This window comes from Dunckerocampus dactyliophorus, chromosome 2, assembly GCF_027744805.1.
Source record: "Dunckerocampus dactyliophorus isolate RoL2022-P2 chromosome 2, RoL_Ddac_1.1, whole genome shotgun sequence".
Taxonomy (NCBI): Eukaryota; Metazoa; Chordata; class Actinopteri; order Syngnathiformes; family Syngnathidae; genus Dunckerocampus; species Dunckerocampus dactyliophorus.
Window position 1 is genome coordinate 46,201,969 of NC_072820.1, and position 20,354 is coordinate 46,222,322.

Consider the following 20,354-nt stretch of genomic DNA (forward strand, 5'->3'; position numbering starts at 1 on the left):
GGTTCTTGAATTCTTTCAACTGTGAAATAACTAAATGAGTCAAAAATTCAGATTAACAATTTATTCTATTTGGAGTAGATACAAGCAATGCCAGCGCTGGAGAGAGCTAAAGTAAACTGAGTTCCTTGTCCTAAAAAGCCTTCTTTGGAGGCAGTCTCAATGATCAGGAAACTTCCTGTTGGTGTATTGGTCTGATCTGGTTTGAATGAAACTATGAATGAAACTATGAATGAAACTATGCGTGTGTTTGAGATTAAGATTAATTAAAAAGAACAGGGTGCCTTTTTCCCAAGTTCAAGGTCTGTGATTGTGTTGTCGTTGTGGTGCAGAGAAGAAAATTATAGGCTGTTCATATTTTTGTAAACATATACTTATTTTCCCAGCTGTGTAGACCAGTATTTCTTAATTATTGAATCAAGGTACATTTTTGATGTGAGAAAAATCTCAGGGCACACCACCCAACGAAAATGTTGTAGGAACGGCAGCCGGTATAGACAATAGGTTAATTACGTACTGTACATTCTGCCACCTAGTGGAAGAACATTTCATCCTTGTACATGTGACTGTGTGTCACTGGTATTACTAGAAGAACAACAAAAAAAAAAAAACATACCATTTGTTCTAAGTAGGGATGTCCACGTTTTTGCCGATATTGTCCAACTCTTAATTTCCGATTCCGATATCAACCAATACCGATACTGATATATTATTGCACTACAAATTTGATAAATTTTATAAATCTGTTCCGTATTTATTTTATTTATTCTTATTCTATTTTCTTGTTTTTCTTATCTCTCATGTCTTGCCTTGGTTGTTTTATTTTGTGATGAAGTGATTAAGTTCATTATGACATTTTTGCAGAGCTTCAGAGAGAGTATCTGTCTGTCCGTCTGTCTGTCGTCATGCAAAATAACATTAGACCACCCTTGTTTCTCCAGTTTGTCGTTGATTTTAATGCCTGACACAACTAAAAGGTACCTTTGCTTGGACAAATATAACAATGGCAACAAAAATAGCTCATAAGAGTTACATTTTTTGGCAGTACAATGCTATAGCTATTCAGATACAGTAAGAACTTCAGTGATTTTGGTTATTATCAAGAAAACCATAGAAGTTGGTAGATATCAGCTCTTAAATTGAACTCTTTTGAGCTATATTTGTTATCATCATTATATCTGTCCAAATAAATGCACCTTTAGTTGCACCAGGCATTAACATGAATCAATTAACTGAAGAAACAAGGGTGGTCTAATCATTTTTTCCATGACTGTATCCCTCCATCCATCCATCCATCTACTTTTTTTCTGATATTGTCCAACTCTTAATTACCAATATGTGTAACATACAGTATCTCCTGTCGTGGAATTAACACCACCGCCACAAATGGCTGCCTTTCAAGCAGCTCTGTTTGTTTATTGAAGCACATTTTTATGTGTTATGAGACCGACGTCCCGCACCTGTGTGATTCCCTGTCTAACCATTGATATCGAGGCGGCAGCGATGGTGCAAAGATGAAACTCAAGCAGTTAGCAAGGAAGTGGAGATTCAAGCCTTCGGTACCTTCTATTAACATGGGAAAGTGAATTCACTACCGAGCAAGATCGATGAGTTGGCAAGAACGTCCTTCAGGGAGTGTAGCTTATTTGAGCTTCACAGCTAGTTGCAAGATGCTAACGTGGGGAGCAGTCAATTCAGGGCAGTCAGAGCGGACAGGAACACAAGAGAACATTCAAATGTTCATCTGTACAGCATTAAAAAAAAATGGTTTTCATTATCGGGAAATAACCCTGTACTGACATCTACCAGTATGACATTGTCCATGCTAATATCGGTGGGCCGATATTATCGGACATCCCTAGCTGTAAGTAAATAATCATTTCCGGACCAAGTGAAATTGGATAATTCTCTCCCGGCGCCTTATGTGAGAACATCAGGGTTTCTGCGGCACAGTGGTTGGAAATCACTGTTATATACAACCACTCACATTCACATCAATAGGCAATTTACAGTTTCTAATTGGCCTAGAATGGATTGTTTTTTTTAGACGGGCGTGAAGAATAACAACATTCTCTACATGCTTAATTGCAATGTTGTAACTGGACAACAGTGGACAGACGCTATCAGGCATGCAAACCCTGAGGTCAAGCTCTGCATGTCACATTTTTTTTTCAAATGAGTCAGTTCATTTACTCATTCACTTTTTTTGTTTTATTGTGGCTTGCTGTCAGATTTCACTGCTTTGAGGTGGTGTGTGTGTCTGCTCTGCTTTACATTCAGATGCTACATCACCCTGACTCAGTCCCTCCACCTGACAATGAGTGGCGCTCCGGCGGGGCCTGCAGGAACTGGGAAAACTGAGACAACCAAAGACTTGGGGCGAGCACTCGGCATCATGGTTTACGTGTTTAACTGCTCTGAGCAAATGGACTACAAGGTAAGCCAGCAAATGACACATCTGGACAACGGAGGTTATAAGGAGAGCTTCAAAATGCAAAAAGAAGAAATGGGAGTGAGGGAAAAAAAATGAATAAGCAATTTATTGCAAACAAGCACTAAAGAGAAATAGGCTGTTCATGAACTAATCGAAGGTTTAAGACTATAGCTCAAAAAACTCCAAACCCCCCTGAAATAGAAATACAATGTTTTTTGCTAATCAGCTGAAAAGAGGGTTTGGGCCTGCTTGATGCCAGTGTTTCCAGAAGGCTAGTGGGAATGTTGCTCCAGGTGGTGAAGATGGCTTCACAGAGGGCATCAACTGTCTGGAACTGATGTCCATTTTCGTAAACGTCCCTTGCCATAGATCTCCAAATGTGGATTTAGATCATGGCAACACGCAGGATGGTCCAAAAGAGTGAGCTTATTCTTCTGGAAGAAGTCCTTTGTCAGCCAGGCATTGGGAACTGCAGCGTTGTCCTGTTGAAAAAGCCAGTCATTACCACACAGACGAGGGCGTGAGGGATGCCCCCCGCAACATCTCCACACAGCCAGCTGCCATTTGACACCCCTGCACAATCTGAAGCTCCATTGTTCCACTGAAGGAAAAAAAAACAGTCCAGATCATGATGGTGCCCTCTCCACTGTGCCGTGTGGAAAACATCTCAGTTGGAAGCCATCAGGACTGTCAAGGTCATAATTTTTTCTCATCAGAGAATAAAACTTTCTTCCACCTTTCAATGTCCCATGTTTGGTGCGGCCCTGCAAATTTCAAATGGGCAATTTTGTGGCGTTGAAGGAGACAAAGCCTTTGAAGACATTTTTTGTGCTTAAAACCATTCTCTCACAGATGCAGTCTGATGGTTGCACTCGGCACCAGTAACAACCTTGATTTGGGCTGAGGATGGTCCCGTGTCTTGACGGACAGCCAATCGGATTCTCCGGCTCAGGGTCGGTGACATTTTTTTTGGTTCTACCATTTAACTTTTTTGTTCAATAACCCCCATGATGTTTGCAGAAGTGTCAAATGACTGTCTTACTGCGTCCAGCCTCAGCAGCAATGGCGCGCTGCAAGAGAAATTGCTTATGCAGCTCAACAATCCCACCGCGTTCAAAGAAAGAATGTTTTTTTGCCTTTGCCATGAAGAGATTATGACAGTGTGAATACCTGACACAAAATGTCATCCAATTTTTGGCAAGATATTGGCTTTTAAAAGCTGTGCTTTTAAAAACGTTTGATCAGCTGATGAACAGCCTATTTTACTTTAATGCTTGTTTGCAATAAATTGCTTACTGAAACAAATTTTGGTCTCACTCCCATTCCTTCTTTTGGCATTTTGAAGCTCTACTTACAACCTCCTTAAGATCCAACAGTGCAAAATATAAACTCTTGCAATTTTTCCGCTGGTCTTAAAAATTGGAGTTCATTTTATTTCCTTTAATTTTTAGAGAATTATATTTACTTGAGAATGATTTTTTTTAGGGAGAAATTTTGCATTTTTTTAATGTTTCACTTTAAAAATCATTCAAGCGATTTCCACAAAAGCTAAAGAGTTTCATGTTTTGCATTTTGTTCCCTTACTGTACCGAAAATGAACTGAACTGTGACGCCACACTAGTATCGCTTCATCTTTTGTCATCAGCATGGCATGCAATTGTCATTCAAGGTGTCAACTCATGTTCACGTCTTTCTCCTTTCATCTTCCATCTTTGCATCTTCTGTTTGCTGCCCCCGTTGGAAGGCGGGCTGATTTGCTCCAACCTGACAGTTATTTCTTCACTGAGCCATGTCAGAATGCCCTCGCTGCACCCTGGCTGCAACCCAATTTATTATTCACTCATGTATATTGGTACACACCTTCTGCATATAGAGTGGTCAGGGGAGGCATAAACATCATCTTGCAATCCCGCAACCTCCTGCTTCCCCAGACAGGTGCATTATTACAGTATCCTAGCATGCAACACCCGTGGCTATACACATCACAACAAGGTGTCAAGGGGAGGTGCTAACATATTCCAGGAGGAACACATGCAGGACAAACTGGCATCACACCAATGCTTATATTCGCTTATGCACATACACATACTTTCACATACACCCCCGTGTTAAATCAATCCTCGAATCAGCTCTGTTTTGAACGATTCCTTTGCCCTGTAAATTGAAGAGAAAAGTCAGCCTTCATCTTGATCCAGCTGCTCCCCAGAGAATGATTCACTACTCAGAGGATGATACTGGGAAAGTAAAATGTGGGCAGGGAGGGATCCTGACCAAGTATTTTGCTGTCAGTATGTTGTTTTATAAGAGCAAGTCTGCATTTATATCTTCCTGTTCTTAATGTGTGTTCCAACAACCAACTGGCATTTGCTCTCAAGTTATATCATATATATATGTTACCGGAAGGCTTCTGCCATCTTGCTGCCTAGCCAAGCTGGTACAGCCTGGACTAGTCGTCAATCACACAGCAGCTCTTCATGTACCATATAACAGATACCAGTACAAGGAGGTCCTCGGTCTGTGTCCGAGTTACATTCGTATGATGGCGATGTAAGCCGAGCCTGGTCCTTTAAGAAAAACTGCATTGTGGGAAGTTGAGTGTCTATCTTCCCTCTCTTGTCTATCTGCACTGCCCATTGTTTTCTGCGTCCTGATTGGCTGCAGAGCACTGTCAATCAATTTCCTTTGTGCCGCCCTGCCGTGTCTCCTGTGTAATTGCTAGCTTGCTTGCTTGCTAGCTTGTAAATGAATCTTCGGTTCGAAGGAGTACTGCAACAATAAGTTTTAACAAGGATGCAAAAATGCTACAGTACAGCAAAATGGCGCCAGGACGAAACGGCACGGTCACATGAGTGAAATATGAGTTAGTGACTTAATCATTTCTTGTGTCCGGGTTGATCATTAAAGTTCAAACGAAGGTTTTAACTTTTTTGAGAGGGGTTAAACAAAAGAGAAATGTGAGCAAATGTTACTGCCTGTCTGAGAAAAGTGTATAAAGTGTATCATGAGGGGTTTTACAGCCATAAAACATATACAATAATTGTAACCAAATAAAGTTTGCGTATTTGATTTGCGCAATATTTGATTGGCTTGGACTGTCAATGTAGCCAGCGTAGATCAGAGTTCCTCCTACTTTTTCAGAGCATTTTATGATGTCTAATTTGTAGGGATGTCCCGGTACAACTTTTTTACTTATTATACACAGCCTTGAATATCGGCCGATAACATCAGTCTGATATCAGCACAAATCATACATACTTTGAGGACTTCTTTTTTAGTGTGTAGCGTGTGTAATGTGGAAAAAAGCTTGATCAATTGATATTATTGAGAGAACAATAATCAGCATGAGAGAAACTGACCAATTTTCTTCTTTAAGCATGTGGTCATCACAGTCATCCCCGTCATCAGACCCGACGGCGTTAAATCAATTTCTGCGATATAGGATTCAATGTTAATAAATGGAATATTTTTGTAGTTAGAGCATAGAAAACCAGTTTATGATTTTCTAAATACGTTTTTTTAACATTATTAGAACTGTGTAGACATGAAATATACCACTATAGTCACTTTTAGCCACCTATTATTCTTTGTTTACATCACGTTACCACTCATACGCTGTAGGGACTCAAGACGGCCTTTAGCTAGCAAGCTAACTGGTTAGCATCAAATTTATTTCTACCTTTTCCACACGAGATGGGAGAAGTGCTTTTTTCACTGTATCATGTCGGACATGCCCTGGCTGAGTTCATGACTTCATGCAGTGTTAAGGTAATGTAATGTAAGGTAATGTCTCAATGTTTTGTGTCATTGCTGCCACCTAGTGACCAGCATAGTACATATCACTTGTATTTCAATATCTTTTGATTCATAATAGACAATAGTAAACCACAAAACAGCGATCATTTGTTAATTCATTTCTGAAAAAACGCAACATAGCGATTAACGAACCGCGATAGACTGTAGTTACAGTATATCCACAATGTAGCGAGGTTTGAGGTGCTCCGTTAAGCATTTAAACCGGATTTTACTCATTACCCAGAGGGGCCGGTCATCTTTTCTTTTATGGCTAATGACTTCAGTGAGAATCTGAAGCAGAGCTGTCAAACTTGTTTTCATCACAGTTGTGGTTGCCCTCAGAGGGCCACATAAAACTAGCTATAATTAGCTTTGAAATGTATGTGTAGGTCCATATGATTTCCGCGGAACTGGCCAATAAAAACGGAATATACTTTTTAAACGCGGAATCTCGTGGAAATTGACATAATGTGAATGAAATGCTGTCATGTGAGGAGAAGGAACGTTTGCGTGGGGAAGTATTGCCCTGGTGGACCGCTCAATCGCAACAGAGTCTCATCATAAACACTAGCCCGCCCACTCCTGAACTAAACATGTAGAGACGCCGACCGGAAAAACTTCAAAACTCCTTCGAAACGCTCGTTATTCCAAACGAGTGTTTTACGATGCTCGCTGATGTCGTGCAAGTTCTGAGTGAAATAAGGACCGGAGGCATGTTTATTCTTGGTGCCAACTCGTCTTAAGCGTCCACAGATATTCTCAGCACAGACAACACACTTCCAACCTTCAAAATAAGAGCAGTTTGTTGAGGATTGGCCAAAATTGGCCAACGATGTACAGCATCAGTACATGTAAGGATTTTTGCATTTTATGAACGGACATTTAACTAACACAAAAGTGCACACTCTAAGCTGGTAAAACAAATGTAAAATGTAAAAACAAAAACAGAATTTAAAAAATTAAAACGGAAAAATGGAATTTGGAAATAAAATTAACGGAATTTGGGAAAAAAAAACAAAACAGATTTCATAGCGCCCGATATGTATAATCGCCTCCTTAAGGTAAAGCGAAGAAAAATGTCACAAAAACAGGATAACTAAATGCACCGTGGAAGATAAGGCTGCACAATTGTGGGGAAAAATGTGAATTACGATGTTTGTGCTTACGGGGCAACCACCAGGAACACAGTGTTCCCTTGTTTATCGCAGGGTTACCAAAATAGCCCACGATAAGTGAAATCAGCGACGTAGCCAGCATATTTTTTTACAATTATTATGTATGTCTTAGGGCTGTAAAACCCCTCACGGTACACTTCTCAGATGGGCATTAATATTTTCTCACATTTGTCTCTTGTTTAAACCCTCTCAAAGTTCAAACCTTCATTGGAATTTTAACTAGGTTGGACATAAGAAATTATTAGTAGTCGCAATGTTCCTCTACCAAGATGTAACAAACCGAAGATTCATTTATTCCGTAATGGCGCCCTACAGCCGTGTAACTACCTTCCTTCAGCATATACAGAAGTCCAACTTTTTGTGCGATGGTTGGCTTCCTCCGCTTTTGGGTGCAGAACGTTTCATGGACATTGTGGGTTTTGTCTCCTCAAACATACAGAGACTGCAAGCTGTTTGCTAGCGATAAACACAAAATGAGACAGGGCAGTGCGGCGCAAAGGAGACTGATTGACAATGGTCTGCAGGCAGTCGGGACGCAGACGACATCACGCGGGTTCTCCCTTAACCAATAAGGACGCAGAACACAACGCGCGGGTTCTCCCTCCACCAGACATGACGCAGAAAACAATGCACGTTCATATGCTGTAAAAAAAAACGTTTAAAAATCCGCAAAACAGCGAGGCAGCGAAAGGTGAACCACGATGGAGCAAGGGAACACTGTGATCTGGTGTCTTCGTCGTGTGGACGCAGGGCTTTTGAAAGGCCAAGCTGCCTGTAAGCAGAGCAGAAGACTGGAAACTCCAGACACAAACAGTAACTAATCATGAGTTTGTTAGGATGCAGAGCACAGTGTTGCATCATTGATGACTGATGTCCGAGTCACTTTTTAAAACACTGCGAAAGCCGGTACTGTCCACATCCACTAGTATATCACATTTTTAACCAGTCTGCAGTGTGACGCTATCGCCAATAGTGAATCTGGCTTTTTTTCTCTTGTTCTGTCCATCAGTCCTGCGGAAACATCTACAAAGGTCTGGCTCAGACAGGCACTTGGGGCTGTTTTGATGAATTCAACAGGATCTCAGTGGAGGTGCTGTCTGTAGTGGCAGTACAGGTAAGTGCATGTCCAGTTTTCCATCTAAGATGCCATCAAATTCAGATCTAGACTTTTGATGTAGCACTTGTGCCTTTGTAATCCCTCTGTGGCATTAATTAAAGCATTTGGTTTCTCAAGCTCCTGGAAAATAGTCAAATGTAAACTTTCTGACACAGCTTTTCATTCAATATCATACTAAATTCCGGCTAGAACGAGGAGTAGGCAGAAGAATTGATTGCTACAAATTCTGTTGGTTGTATGGCATTGTGATTAATTGCATCTTGAAGCAAGTGAGGCAGAATGGTGTGCGATATTGTTGATTCAGTCTCAGCCTGTTTGCAGTCTAAACAATACAAGGTGACAGCTCTGGGAAGTTCAGCTACACTCATAAAGTACTTCGCTAAAGCATTTCCTCTGTGCAACAGAAAGATTTTCCCATTTCATTGAAAATAGTATTTTGTGGGAAAAAAAAAAAAACTAATTGATTGCTATTTTTCCCCATAGTCAATAATGCACATGTAGTCAAATGCCCATCCTTAGTAGGCGTGCACTGGTGGTGACCAAAGTGCGGCTCGGGGGCCCATTATTGTTTTTTGGGGGGGGGGCTGAGGCACGTTCTAAAAAAAAAAAAAAAAAAAAAAAAAAACAGTAAAAATTTTAAAAAATCAACAGTAATTTTGCAAGAATAAATTAAAATATTTGAAAAAATTGTAATTTAATGAGAAAAACTCATAATTTTAGGAAAAATACGTTATAATATTATGAGGAAAAATAATGCCATTTTAGTAGTCTGAAGTTGAAATATTAAAGAAAAAATATGTTGTTGTTTTTTTTCAAGTTGTGATATTATGAGGAAATAAAAAACAAAGTTGTATTTTTTGGAAAATTTGATTGCAGAAATGGAAATGGAAAAAAAAAAAAACGGCTGTCATTTTACGAGAAGAACGTCCAAATATTAAGAGAAAAAAGTTGTATTCTAATACGACTATTCTAAAAATTCACTATATTACGTGAATAAACTTGTAATATTATTAATTATAATAGTGTTTTAATAGCACAGAGTTGAAAAATAAAGTTGTAAAGGTTATTATACTGTATATATATTATTATATATAATATATTCATGGTAAAGGTCATAATATTATGATAAACAAACCAAACATAATAAAAGGTTTTGGGGGGAAAAAAAATAATATAAGTACATAATAAAAGTCGAAATATCACAAACATATTTTTTTACAAATATTATGTAAGAATAAAGTTGAAATATGTGGAAATTAAAAAAAAAAAAACAGAACAACAGAAAAAAATGGAAAAAGAAGAGCAAATAGTGATATCACGTATCACATGCATTTCTTTCTTGTATAACCTTTTAGATGTATAAGATGTATAACTTTTTAGCATGTCATGTGTTGCTTTACCAAATATCCACGTGGCAAAGTTTGCATCCTTCCTAATTTTTCACGATGTGGCCCTCACTCGAAAATATTTGCACACCCTGATCGACACAAAAAATAAAAATACAATCTGTCTCAATGATGACTAAATTATGTCTAAAAAAAACCCTTAAAGGGATGGTTTGCAACTGTTTTTTTTTAACCAAAACATATCACAGATGAACATATGTTACCAGTAATGGTTTACAAGAACAGATTGGAAAAAAAAAGTCAATATTTTTCACAATTATAAACCATGTACACACGCACATGGTTGTAGCACGTGCACATACACAAAGCTTACAAAGGCTTGTCACCCGCCCGTGTCTATACTATTGTCTCAGTCACTGTGTCTGAAGTCAGTTATGATTGTGTTTTGGTATTATCTACCTCACATTGTGTTTAGTGTGATGTCAATCCCATATTATCCACCACAATGCATGCTTCACAGTCCTGTGTATGTGTCCAATGGGGCGTAGCTTGCATGCTCGGAGAAGGGAGAGGATGGGATGTAATGCTTGCAGCAAGTTAAAGGATTGTTTGGCATGAAGTTGGATGACATCTCCATCAGCAGCGTAGTCCGACAGCGACTTACCCCCCACTTGGTCCCTTAAGTCCAGCTCTGGTCGGATTTTGGTGATGAAGACCAGAACTGGCTAAGTTGCTGTTGGACTGATGGGGGCGTCATACAACTTCCTGTAAAAAAATCGAAACTATTGCAAGCAGGTCCTTTAATGAGTAAATGCTGCCATTGTACTCGAGGACGTTGGCATGACGACTAACACTTCATCCTTGTGCTCCCCATCCCTCAACATCGGCTATCCTTTATCAGCTCACATGAGGAGAGATCACATTCATTACTATGTACTGTTGAGTGAGCAAGTGCATCATGTTTGATGGATTCTTTTCTGTATTTCTCTACATTTCAATTAAAAAAGTCCCCCGTCAACTGTCCTTCTGGGACCTCCCATGACGAACGGCAGAAAGGCCATTGGAAGTGTCTTTAAAGCAGAACAAGACAATGAGGTGCCTAATAATAATGACAATAATAGCAATAAACATAGTGTGTATATGTGTATGCAAAAACTGTCAAAGACGAAGAAAGAAAGTTGTGATTCACGTTCCCTAATCCAGATAGAGAACACATTGTGTTGCAACACGTTATGCCTACCAGGTACTGTGCGGAGAGTCTCGAGGTGGCTTTTCAATTTCCCATGCTCTCTGTCAAAATGATCCAGTCGGTTCCACTCTTCAACATCCTCCACCTAATGCACAGAACTAGAACTCTAAATCCATGTGACCTAGCTAGCCTGTTAGAAGTCAGGCCTCTTCTGTGTTTCAGCTGATGCTCCCTGTTATGTCATTCCACATTCTGCGATCCCACATCAAAAGGAACCTTTCTGCATGGTTGCGTTTTTTTAACATGATTTGTATGCACATGGAACATTGTGATAAAATAGCATACACACGACGAGGTTGTTGATTAGGATCATCTTGATGATGATGAGTGTTCCCTGACCCGCTAGTCAGTGCAGTGGATAACAGTAAGTCTGATGCCCTTGCTTTTCTTTCACAGCAGCAAAAAAAAAAGTCAAGCAGTCGCCTCTTCAAGACCCTGCAAGTAAGCGCAGAGAATTTTAAAGAGCCACAGAAATGAGTAGGTGTTGCAAGGCTTAATGAATAATAAATCACATTGCCTTATATGTGGAGAAGTAGACCTTGAGAAGAAAGACCTCCTGTGACAGTCGGCAGCCCGTTTTACAGCTTGCCCAGCATCGCTGGAGTCAGCTACATGGAGTGATCTCTCACCATAGCAAGAATAGGCCCTCACACCTGATCCTCCCTCTTAAAGTGGGACCAGCACCCATCCTAGGGCGACATCCGCCATTGCCAGTTGGGGTTTTCTCGCACACAGATGGTGGGGCAAATCCCATATTAAAGTTATTCAAACAGGAGGCCCACAAAATGTAACATCATGCAGATAAATTACCGTAATTTCCAGTGTATAAGCCGCTACTTTTTTCTGAAACTTTGAACGGTGCGGCTTATACAGCGGTGCGGCTAATTTATGACTATGTTCTAATCTCGCGACATCTCCTATACTTCAGAACTACTACTAATTGTTTAAATACTGTGCCGCTCTTTCGCTGGAAGGAGCCAGTCACGAGGTATAAGGGAACTCACGATGAGCTTGTGAACCCATCGGAAATCATAGGAGGTCATTACTCAATAGTCTGACTCACAGCGCCTTCTTAGATAAAAGGCTAAAATCATCACACAGCAACTTAACACTCAAAAGGTTTCCCTAAGAAATATACACGGCACGTACCAATATGACTTTAAAAGCTCATGGGCTCCCTCTGGTGGCCACCACGGCCAATGGCTGCCATGGTCATCATGCGCTGATGGACAATTTCCATCATGCGGAAGAAGTTATTATAACAAAAATAACTTAAAATAACTAAAGTAAGTTAAGATAACAGTTTACTATGGCAGCCCGTAAGGCGCATACATGTAAGGCATCCAGAATCAAGTGGTCAAACAGTGGACCCTCGGCATTCGTGTATCCTGTCTGTGCATTTTATCATTGAGTGCAACAAACACTAAATAAGCCGCTATGAATCCAAAGAAGGTTGCGAGTGACAGCAACGTTCCAAACAGGGTGAAGACCACTATTGAATTCAAGAAAAAAGTCATCGCTAAGTTCAAAGATGGCGTCCATGTTGCCGATGTCACCAGGACGTACTAGAAGCCCTCATCAACAATAAGTACCATCCTGAGGAATAACAGCGTGAGCTAATGTTGCGAAAGGGAGTAACGGTGTTAACAAAACAGAAACCACAAACCATTGAAGATGTTGAGAAGTTGTTTCTGGTGTGGATCAATGGAAAACAGCTAGCGGGAGACGCTGTTTCAGAGGCGAGGCTGCTGCGTGCGGATCTAACAACGAGCGAGTCTCCTGATGAATTTAGGCCAGCAGAGGCTGGTTAAAAAAAACAAAAAAAAACAGGCATACACAGCGTCGTTAGGCATGGAAGGTTGGGAGGCTCCTCCATCCCTCCCGTCTCCGGTTGTTGTTTGCCAAGGGTGTCCATGCAGGTAAAATTATGTTAAATGTTAATTTCTCCATTTCATATGCCATGCTTGTGGCATTGCTTTTTTTTAAGGTCAAACTGTGCATGTTGCAAAGTCATTACCAGACCTCTCTGCATAGATTTTCTTGTGCCATATGTGCAGTAACAGTTAAAAAAGGGATTGCCCTCCAAGCATAATATAATCTCCCCCACACCCTCTTTGCAAAACTAGGTAAAAGTGATGTTAAAGGGATAGTTCACATTTTTTGACATGAAGTTGTATGACACCTCCATCAGCAGTGACTTACTCCCCCATTTGGTCACACGAGTCCAGTTCTGGTCGGATTTAGTTGCTGGGTCATTTAGGTAAAGAGTTTGGCTTCTCAAAACGGTATGTGTTCAAAAGAGTAATACATTTACATCATATAAATGCCTCCTCAAAAGAATCAGACCTCACAAATCGCTGTGCGTTATATTTGTCTGCCGCCGTCTCGCCTCTCCATTCTTGTGTGACGAAGACGCTCACATCTTCTTCCGCACTGGAGCGCCACGGCCATCTTGTTTGTGTGTTCCACACTAGAAAAAGATGCGAGCGTCTTCGTCGCATACACAAGAATGGAGAGGCGACAGTGCACAGGGATACGGGGGAGGGTTGATGTAGTACACTGCTGATGGGGATGTCATACAACTTCATGTTAAAAAATCCAAACTATTCATTTAAATGTTCAGTTGTCCATTAATTTGCCATTTGCAATTATTTATTTTTTTTAATTTTCTGCATGTAAAACTATGATTGTCTAAAACATATGGTTTGTTTAGGTCATTTTTGGGTGTCTGGAATTGATTAATTGTATTTATATTATTTTCTATAGGAACATTTGCCTTGGTTAGAGTCCGCTTTGGTTTGAGTTGGACCTTCTGGAATTGATTAATAACACTAACCAAGGCACCACTCTAGAGTATATTTGGGTAGTTGTACACTCTGAATCTTGTGATGTAGTTGTGAAAGTGAGTGAGAGAAACGTTACCTAAATGTTCCTATTAACGTCTTGTACTGGCATAGATGATCCATTGATTTAGGCGGTTACAAATGTCAAAGCCTTGGCAGAGGTCTGTGCTTTCAAGAGTTTTACTGTCATATGCACAGTAAAACTGGTGGTTCTGCTATGCAATGAAGTTCTTGTTCTGTTCTGAGTACTCTTGTTTTAAATGTGACTGTGACACTCGAGTTCTTCCCATATCTATAAAGGGTACGAGGATTGAGAGACAGTCATATCCCATCAAAAATAAGCCACACTGATGCTTCACTTCTGCATTTTGTGATGCAGCTGTACACTTTTTTCCCCATCCTCTCTCTCTCTCGTGTTAATACGACTGAGTGATCTGTAGCCAAAGTACTCATCCATGAAAACATTTTCCTCCTCTTTCCAGCTGTCGACTCATTACACTCTTCTAGCATGCTTGTGTTCAACTCAAGGATGCCTTGAAAGGATGGTATTCAGACCTTCAGTACAATACAGTGTTTCCCCTACCGTTATATTAGGGGGGCGCCCCGCCACCCCAGTTTTATTTTTTATACACTGCCAGATCTGAAGAGAATTAATAGTAATTTAAGGATGCCTTTCATATTGTGTAGAACTGGTCTATACATTGTTGTTAATGATAAGTTCTTTGATGACCAAGGTCATTTTATTGCCTTCTTCTATTATGGTTTGCATGATTTGTGTTTGGAAATGGACAAGATCATATGCAATGCCACAAAAACATACATTTGGTGCTTCATGTTTTTCGTCTATGCTGTTGCGCAGGTCAAAAGTATTCAGGACGCCATCCGAGATAAGAAACAGAGGTTTAATTTCATGGGCGAAGAGGTAAACCTTTGTCCCACTGTGGGGATCTTCATCACGATGAATCCAGGCTACGCTGGAAGGACGGAGCTTCCTGAGAACCTAAAGGCTCTGTTCAGGTCAGTGAAATGTAGATAAAATATAACTATTTATTGGAAAGAATGCAAGATCGACAGGCGGATGGTGATGCTGACTCTGCATTGGTCCGTTGTGGTGAAGAGGGAGCTGAGCCGAAAGGCGACGCTCTCAATTTACTGGTCGATCTACAGTACGTTCCTACACTGACCTACTGTATGGTCATGAGCTTTGGGGAGTGACCGAAAGGACTAGATTGCGGGTGCAAGCGGCCAAAATGAGTTTTCTCAATTGGGTGGCTGGGCTCCCTCTTTGAGATAAGGAGTAGAACCGCTGCTCCTCCGCATTGAGGGGAGCCAGATGAGGTTGTTTGGGCATCTGGTCAGAATGCCTCCCGGAGGCCTCCCTGTGGAGATGTTCAGGGTACATCCGACCGGTAGGAAGACCCAGGTCACGTTGGAGAGATATGTTTCCCCACTGACCTGGGAATGCCTCGGGATCTGCCGGAAGGGGCTGGATGAAGTGTAGACAGGGAAGACTGGTTTTCCCTGCTTCGGCTGCTACGCCCGCGACCCGACCTCGGATAAGCCGAAGAGGTTGGATACTGGATGGACATTTACTGTAAATCTTACAAACATATAGTAGTCCCTGTGGATGGTCCTGCCTGTGCTGGTATTTTTTTAAGTTTTAGCAGGCCCAGTGGTACCTTTTTAAGATCTTGTGTAAAGGGGGAACGGATACAGAATGCTGTTCAATGTTTTAGTACTATCTGCACAGCTTGCTGTCCTCTCCCTTTTTCACACACACACACACACACACACACACACGCACACACACACACACACACACACACAGTGGAACCTGGTTTTCATCAGTAATCTGTTCCAAAAGGTCTGATGAAAAACAAAATGTACCAAAACTGAATACATTTTTCCCATAAGAAGTTGTGTAAATCAGAAACCCAAAAATATCAACACAAAGCACATTTAATAGAGAATAATTGTAAATGTACATGCAGAAAACAATGCGAGACACATATAAATGATGAGTTCAATGAATACATTAACATTAACATGGCATTTACCTTTGTTGAAGACTAGCAAAAACAGAGATTAGTCCATTACGATATAGTCCATTACGAACATAACTATAAAGGCTCTGTCCCATTGCACCATTGAATGATTCCATCTGAACAATGAAGGCATATTTTTTCTACTTTTTTATTAGTTTTCCAGCTGGTTTACAGACGTATCTAGGCGCGGGCAGAGGGCGCTAGCCGGAGTTCTAGACTCGAATCACACGACTTGGAATTGAGAAAAGCTCAAATCACAATTTTGATGACTTTAGACTTGACAATATCATCAAAGACTTGGACTTTGATATCACAGACTTAGGACTTGACTCAGACTTTAGTCTGATGACTTGAAAACACTTAAGATTTTCAGTGAATGTGAGGAAAATGCGTCCCCATTCAAAGTATTCAACTAACCAACTGATGGTTATTGTGTTGTTTCCAGCGAGACAACATACTGTATTTTCCCTTTGAGTCTCCCTCATTGAATGCATCTATTGACGTCCAATCGGGTTTACAAACAAACAACGAATGTGTAGATTACATTTCTATGCACTCACTAAATCCTGAATGCTGTGACTAAGTCCTGTCACATTGGTCTTATTTATATAACAATTAAAAACACATTCATTGTATTTGTCACATTTAAGAGATTGTTACATTGTTAAAATGTGTTTTATTTGGACACTACAGTGCTTATGACTTGTAAGGACTTCAAAATTTCAAGCCTATGACTTAGGACTTGACTCGACCTGTCTTGTCTTGCATTAAGACCTGACTTGGACGCGACTCAAGCCTTACAGGTACTTGAGACTGACATGCTCTTACCTCCCTCCCTCACTTTCTTTATCAGTTCTGTTACTTGCAACTTTTTTTTACAGCCAACCTAAGTAAAAAAAATAAAAATTAAAAAAAAAATGCTGATTCCTCTAACACCCGGAAATATGCAGTGCGCTTGAACGCCTCATCAGCTCACTGCGCTGTGAGTGAAAGGTGGGAGGAAGGGAAGAGATACGGAGTTGTTCATCTTTTTGTGTGTTCTGTGAACAAAGAAAGCACCCCCCCACACACATAAAAAAATGACTAAAGGATTCCCTGGCTGGAATGTGTTTATCATGTCTGTCACTATCCATTCTTCACAGAGTTGAGGCACCGACGTGTAGATGCTTTAATTGGGCACTCGATTCCACGGGCATATGGACTAGTTTGTTGACTAGTTTGAAAACCGAGACATTTTTGAGCTAATAATTTTTGCAGAAAACTGGAGCGTACCAAAACCAAGGTTCCACTGAATATAATGTATGCATATACTGTACATATCTGGCCCCCCTGGCCAAATTTTTTAACTGAATGTGGCCCGTGAGTCAAAACGTTTGCCCACCTCTGTTCCTTTTACATTTTCACAGACCGTGTGCCATGGTGGTACCAGACTTTGAGCTGATATGTGAAATCATGTTGGTGGCTGAGGGCTTCCTCTGCGCCCGCGTCCTGGCTAGGAAGTTTATCACGCTCTACACACTTTGCAAAGAGCTACTTTCAAAACAGGTACGAAGTTCAGAAACTGCTATGTCCACACAAATATGTTTTTTTTTAAATGTGTATTATATTTCTCTATGTGTTTTGGCCTCTCATTCACACGCAAACGTGAGTTTGTCCAGAGTAAACTTTGTCCAGAGTGAAGGTTTCAGAAAACTCCGGCTTCACGTATGCGTGCGGATGGCAAAGACGGAGCTTTTGGCTTGTTGCGGACAGATAAAGTAACAATTATGTGCCGTCATTTCCACATTAGATAAGTATAACTTCATGTGCGCAATGGCTAGCATTACATTGCTGGATTTAAGCATAGTGAAATGACTTTTTTATGTGTGTAAGAGTAAACATACACCTGCTTTCGCTTTGCACTGATGAACAAAGGCACCATTATGGGCTTCGGAGGATGATGCTTCTGCTGTTTTGCTCTCGAAAACTAAAACTTCCCGACGATCCCGCCAATGGCGGCGAGCTGGGACAAGACACAATCGAACCTCAAGCTTGTGGGACAACTTTGACAAGCATGGCGTTATTTTGGCAAGGACATTGTCATTGCTTCTTCGCCCGCGCATTTAAAGTTATATATGCCTGTTTGGTGCTGCATAACTACTGTTGTGGAGGCAGTTAAACAAGGACAATTTGCCAGATACACAGAATTATTTCAGCAATGATAGCGTCACAGCCAATGGAGTTCTGTCTTGACAGATAAAATGAACTGCACTTCACAGCACGGTTTTATAAACAATATATTTTGTGAATCGCCATATTTGCCCAGACAGTCCGGGCCGCAGCACCGCCATGACTTTGGCAAGCGCAGGACAGCCTGTGAATGTGTGGACGGAAATAGAATTCAAAATGTCACCGTGTGGATGGAGATTTTTTTGACACCGGGAGGAGCAAATGTGCGTTTTTGAAAATATCTGTGTTCGTGTGGACATGGCCTCAGCCACGCATGCATCAGAGAGTGCATTTTTACAATATTATGTTGATTATGCAGAGCTCACAAACACAAAAAATGCAGCACAGTAGGTGGCGTAGCATGATGACGCAGCCATTTCAACTCAAACTCAAAATGCAGACTTCAAACTGGCTTTTTTTAAATTGTATTGTGCTCAAACCAGATTAATGATCAATGCTCACCATGATTTTGTCTTTGTGTTGTCACGTTATTTGTCATTTGTAATATCTTTCATCGTCAGCCACTTTCAAAGCAAAAGTAAACAAGCCATGAAACATGACACCACCTTCCTATTAGTGGGAAAACGCTTATCATAAATCAATCAAAGCATGAAACTGTGTCTTTCTTCTGCTTCTGAAGGACCACTACGATTGGGGCCTCCGAGCCATCAAGTCCGTACTGGTCGTCGCAGGCTCTCTAAAGAGAGGTGATCCTGGCCGACCGGAGGACCAAGTACTGATGAGAGCGCTGAGAGACTTTAACATCCCCAAAATTGTGACCGACGACATGCCAGTGTTCATCGGGCTCATAGGTGACCTGTTCCCCGCCCTGGACGTAGTCAGGAAAAGAGACCTGGACTTTGAGAAGCATGTGAAGGAATCTGTCCTCGACTTGAAGTTACAGGCTGAAGACAATTTTGTGCTGAAGGTACAGTAAACCCAACTTCTAAATTGTCTGCTCCATCAAATTTTATTTTGTTTGCAGCAAATTTCAAACCCACAAGACGAAGGACACAAACAAATGTAATCACAAGTTGTCTGAGATGCTTTAAGAAGAAGCAAAGTCCCTTAATGGGATTTCATCCTTAACAATTTAGACAGATATTGCAGTTGTGACACTTTCATTCGGATTTATCTTAGTTCTCACCAAAAGCTGTTTACTCCTCATCCTAATCCTTCGGTGGGAAACAGCAATTAGTGTCGAGCACTCAGAGGATATGGATGAATTGCGCAAATATTGCAGACGCCAATAGTTGCCTGCAATGAGACTTTAGGTACCTGAGCTGCTGACCTTATTATCGTTGTTATATTACATACAGATATGCACACACACACACACACGCCTGAAAGAAGGCACCTTATGTCAGAGACGGGTGAACACCAGACTACGGGAAATAAGTGCAATTTGCCTCAGGTCAAATAGACACGGAAACCACATAATAACACAACATCAATGGAGGCCAGGGCTGCACCATACCATTTAACCCTGGCATTGTGTGAGACAGCCACAGAAAAAAGAAGAAACAAAGCAATGGGAGAGAGAGAGAATGGCAGAGCGGTCAATAGCCAGCATCAACAGCAACAGAGGCTGAACTTTTACTGTCTTTGTTTGTGCAGCCAACCTTTTGATTTCAGTCAACAAGGAGAGAAGCAGTGAGGTGAGAGAGACTGCATGCCTTTAGCATTAGCTCGTGCTAGCATTAGTCCCTCTCACATCAAAGCAGTAATCAGCCGGGGCCTTTGAGTGTGCAAAGCCACCTGGGCGCCTGCTGAATGGAGGCGGATAAGGAGCCCCAAGGAGCCCCGTCGATTGCATTGATTGAGCTCACCATCTGTATGTTTGAGTGGAAAAGGGGGGAAAAAAATCTCCTTTTTTCATCTCTGTTGCACATTCTGTGGCATCGCCTCACAGACATTGCGTTCAATATAAATGGTTGACTTCCAGCTCTTTATAATTTTACCCGAGAGATGCTACTAAGGCTAAATAATCTGCACTGCAGTATATTTTCAAATATTCATCATTCAGCATTGTTTTATGATAAGGGCTGCACGGTGGCCTAGTGGTTAGCATGTTGGCCACACAGTCAGGAGATCGGGAAGACCTGGGTTTGAATCTCCATTGGGCATCTCTCTGTGGAGTTTGCATGT

General features: G+C 41.0%; 1 protein-coding gene across 4 annotated transcripts in view; it reads left to right on the forward strand.

Moving 5' to 3' along the window:
- Nucleotides 1–20,354, forward strand: part of LOC129173221 (dynein axonemal heavy chain 9-like) — a 262,968-nt gene that overhangs the window by 89,214 nt on the left and 153,400 nt on the right. For all 4 annotated transcript variants that reach the window (XR_008567198.1, XM_054763939.1, XM_054763948.1 and 1 more), the window contains 5 exons: nucleotides 2,278–2,434; nucleotides 8,408–8,512; nucleotides 14,813–14,970; nucleotides 17,405–17,543; nucleotides 18,847–19,134. Coding sequence is in view for 3 of the 4 variants with exons in the window: in XM_054763939.1 (XP_054619914.1) it covers nucleotides 2,278–2,434; nucleotides 8,408–8,512; nucleotides 14,813–14,970; nucleotides 17,405–17,543; nucleotides 18,847–19,134 (847 nt within the window). In the remaining variant the exon portion in view is untranslated. The remainder of the gene's footprint in view (nucleotides 1–2,277; nucleotides 2,435–8,407; nucleotides 8,513–14,812; nucleotides 14,971–17,404; nucleotides 17,544–18,846; nucleotides 19,135–20,354) is intronic.